The 3,713-nt window shown below is 44.8% G+C and overlaps 1 protein-coding gene across 1 annotated transcript in view; it reads left to right on the top strand.

Moving 5' to 3' along the window:
• The window catches only part of FAM181A (family with sequence similarity 181 member A), a 2,486-nt gene extending 202 nt beyond the window's left edge, over positions 1–2,284 (top strand). The window contains exon 2 of the mRNA XM_069086059.1: positions 855–2,284. Coding sequence (XP_068942160.1) covers positions 937–1,773 — 837 coding nt within the window. The 5' untranslated portion in view covers positions 855–936 and the 3' untranslated portion in view covers positions 1,774–2,284. The remainder of the gene's footprint in view (positions 1–854) is intronic.
• Positions 2,285–3,713: the final 1,429 nt, after the last annotated feature.

The following is a 3,713-nucleotide window of genomic DNA, read 5'->3' as shown; positions in this document are numbered from 1 at the left end:
TGTTACCTATGTAACCAAATGACTTAGGAACAGAGCCCTCTCCTTCCTAACTCAGAGGCAATCTAGGAGAGAGAATCTTTTCAGGATGGTAGAGGCTAAGAGGAGGATGGGGGGGGGGAGGCGGATAATTGGCAGTTATAAGTAGAAAGTGTGAGGGGAGTTGTGAGGGTATGGAAGAAAGAATAATCCGGATTGTAGTGAGTGGGCAAGTGAGAAGGAATGGGGTCTTGGGCGGGGTTAGAGAATAGGGATGCAGTGAGTTGGTGTGGAAGGAGAATAAGTGGGTGTGAAGGGTGGTGTTGTAAATGGAGAATAAGTTTGGGCTGTGGTGAGAGAATTGCAAGGAAGATGGAGACTTGTGGAGGGGGAGAAAAATAATTGGTGTCCTGTAAGAGAGTGTGAAAATAAGAGGAAGATGCATATGGGGGGGGGGTGGCACTGAGAATAAGAGGTGGGTTTTCTGGAAGGGCTGGAGGGGAAAATTGAGGTGCAGTGAAGGGAGGTCTAAAGGAGAATGGCATTGGGAAGCAGGGGGGTGCACTGCTTTCAAAAAGGCAGGATAAGTTCTGAATGTTGCAGATCCTAATGCTAATGAAAGAAAGTTTGCTGGTTAGGCATTTAGGTGTTAGCCCACCAGGGAAGTCGGCAAGTGTGTATGGTGGGTGGGCGCCTGCCAGAGGTGGAAAATGCATCTCTGGCTGTGGTTCATCATGTGCTTCCCACAGATATCAAGGTCCTCATTTTTTTGCTGAAAGGAGATAATGGGTGAAAGCACTTTGCAAACCTTTAAAAGTCATACAAATGCCAGCTACTGCTTATCATTCTTATAGTTGTTGTTATGACTTTATTATTAGGTCTGCCCTTTGTCCATCTGCTAAGCGTAGGCCAGGGAAAAGTAGCTCTTCATGGAAATCTCCAGGAGGTACACTCAGGGAGATGGCATCTGACAGTGAGGTGAAGATGCTTCTCAATTTCGTGAACCTGGCCTCCAGTGACATCAAAGCCGCCCTGGACAAGTCTGCCCCTTGCCGACGCTCTGTAGACCACAGAAAGTACCTGCAGAAACAGCTCAAGCGGTTTTCTCAGAAATATTCCCGAATGCCAAGATGCTATCCCAATAGATCTGCGGAATCACACTCAAAAAGGGGGCCTGAGGATGGCCGTTGCCGTACCCCCTCTAATGGCAACACCGAGAAGGGCCCAGGAAATGCAGGAATGGAAGAGAATTTTCCTGAAGAACAGGCCCTTCAAGAGCAAATCCCAGAGGCCTCCAGGCCAGACCAAGTACCTATGAGGAAAAGACAGCTGCCTGCTTCCTTCTGGGAAGAACCCCGGCCCACCCAAAGCTACTCTGGAGGGTTAGATGGGCTCTCAGTTCACAGGGAGGTTCCTGCCTATGAGGGGAAAAAAAGCAAAAAGAGACCTGAGACCTTGGGTTCAGAGACTGCTCCTGTACCTGCTTCCTCCAGGGCAGAGAAGGAATCCCCTAAGGTCCCTTCAGCCTCCCTCATGGGCCGAATGAGTGCCTGGAGTTGTTGTCCATTCCAATATCATGGACAACCCATCTACCAGAGTCCAGGAGGTCTGCCTCAGTCTCCTGTGCCAGGCCTGGGGCTTTGGAGAAAAAGTCCATCTTCCCCAGGGGAGATGGGCCATTTCTGCAAGGAGCCTGGTAGCCCGAGCCAGAAAGTTTACAGACCAGTGGTCTTGAAACCCATCCCCACAAAGCCAGGGGTTCCTCCTCCCATTTTTAATGTTTTCAGCTATATCTAGCCCCAGGTGAGTGACCCTTGGAAAGCACTGACCACCCCGATCTAATGAAGATCATTCCAGGTCCCCTGGATTCCTGGAGAGGAAAGCTTCCCACCCCCTCCCCTGTAGGGGAGATGGCCTCCCTGGAAATGCCATGAGGAACATTAAGTGGATGATTTCTGCAATATTCACAAAAAGCACATTCAGAGGCCTACTGGGGGAATTTAAGATTAATTATTATCATGAGAGGGAATGGGGAGGGAGGGGGCAAAGGCTATTTTCCCAGTCAGCATCAATGAGATTTGGAGCCAGGAGCCAGCCTCTCATCAACCAGTCAGCATGTCAGAAGATAATTGTGAACCAGATAACTCCATCTATACTGTAAACAGCTGTTCTAGCAGTTGGGGGTGGGGGGAGAGGGGGGATGGCTAACTTTTATCTGATAGGTGCTCAGGAAGCAATATTCTCTTCATTTGCCAAGAAATTGTAAGCAAATCTCATTTTTTTTGTCTTCCTTGTAAATATTAAGAGGGTTAAAAGAATAAAGCAAAGTAATTTTTTTTAGTTTCTACTTCTCAGATCTCTTTAAATTGAATACCAATTCTGTTACATACTTGCTTTCCTCAGGGCCTTAGTTTCTTCATCTTTAAAATGATTAAGTTGAACTAAGTGATTCTCAAGGTTCAGTTCTGGCTTCACATGCATGATTACAGTGCTTTGTTATGAGAGAAGCCAATCAAAACAAAAAGCCCAGAGCGATCACAAACAGATGCTACCTATGTACCTCATCCCTAAGAGGTCTGAAAGCAGGTCAGTTTGTTGGCTGAGCAATAGGGTCAAAGGTCAGAGCATGGGAAATAAATAAGATAGGCAAATCTAGGTAAGTATAGTTCCTGATGAGTTTCCTTTTAAAATACAAAAGAATGGGAAATATTAGGCAAATCTAGGTAAATATAGTCCCCGATGAGTTTGGTTAAAGTGGAAAAGAAAGCAACACTCAGCCTGTTTCTATGGTGCCTTAGTATGAAGCTTAGTTATTTGAAAAAGCTCTAGAGAATGATGTGTTCTGCTCTTTGGAAAGATACTCAGGACTAAGGCTGTATCCACACTATTAGAGCTAGGCATTTGCCAGCTGGGGACAAAATGAAACAATCTAACCAGGAGTTTAGCACAGTGAAGACAAAATAGCTTTGGTCAATTACATTTTTCATCCTGTAAAGTACCAGTAGTCTTTTGTGTCTCTTTGCAAAATGAAACAGAGAACTTAGATAACGACCTAGATTACTTAGGGTCACAAATTAGTTCTAGCCATAAATATTCAGATAATTAAGACACTCTTGTTGAATATGGGGTCAATTTCATTTCAGAGATGCCTAAAATGTCATCGATCAATGGCAGGTGCCATCTGTGTACCAGGTGGGACAGAGAACAAAGCATCAACCTTACAAGGAGTATCAGACTAGAAATTGGGATGCCTGGGGTCCAGTCCTACCATTTCCACTAACTTGCCATGTGACTTTGAGCAAGTCATTTACTCTGTTTAGGGCTCTGTTTCTTCCTCTGTCAAATGAAAGAGTTGGACAAGATGGTAAAGATTTGAAAATGAGGTGATAGTGTTGGAGAAGGAAGTGAACTGAACAAGGACAGAAGAAATTGTTTTGGGGCAAGTGGTATGGACTGAGAAGAAGGTAAGGCTGGAAAGGGAGTAACACTTAAGAGCAGGGGGATATCAAAGTGAGGCCCAAAGCTGGGAGGGATAGCTAACACTTTGGAAACAGTCAGGATGTAAAAAAAAATCTTAGCCGTCTAGGATAATAGACCATATTTGAGCAAGGTAACATTTAATAGCAATAAATGTAAAGTCCTATACCTGGGCTAAGAATTTTTTTTTTTAAATCAACTCTATAAGGAAAAAGTAAACGGTGGGGAGATATGTCTGGATGACTGTTCCTATGGAAAAA

Source organism: Petaurus breviceps, unplaced genomic scaffold (assembly GCF_028583685.1).
Source record: "Petaurus breviceps papuanus isolate PSGF00001 unplaced genomic scaffold, PetGlider_PUasm1.0 177, whole genome shotgun sequence".
Classification (NCBI taxonomy): domain Eukaryota; kingdom Metazoa; phylum Chordata; class Mammalia; order Diprotodontia; family Petauridae; genus Petaurus; species Petaurus breviceps.
Note: the sequence above shows the minus strand (reverse complement) of the source record. Positions and strands in the feature narration are given on the sequence as shown.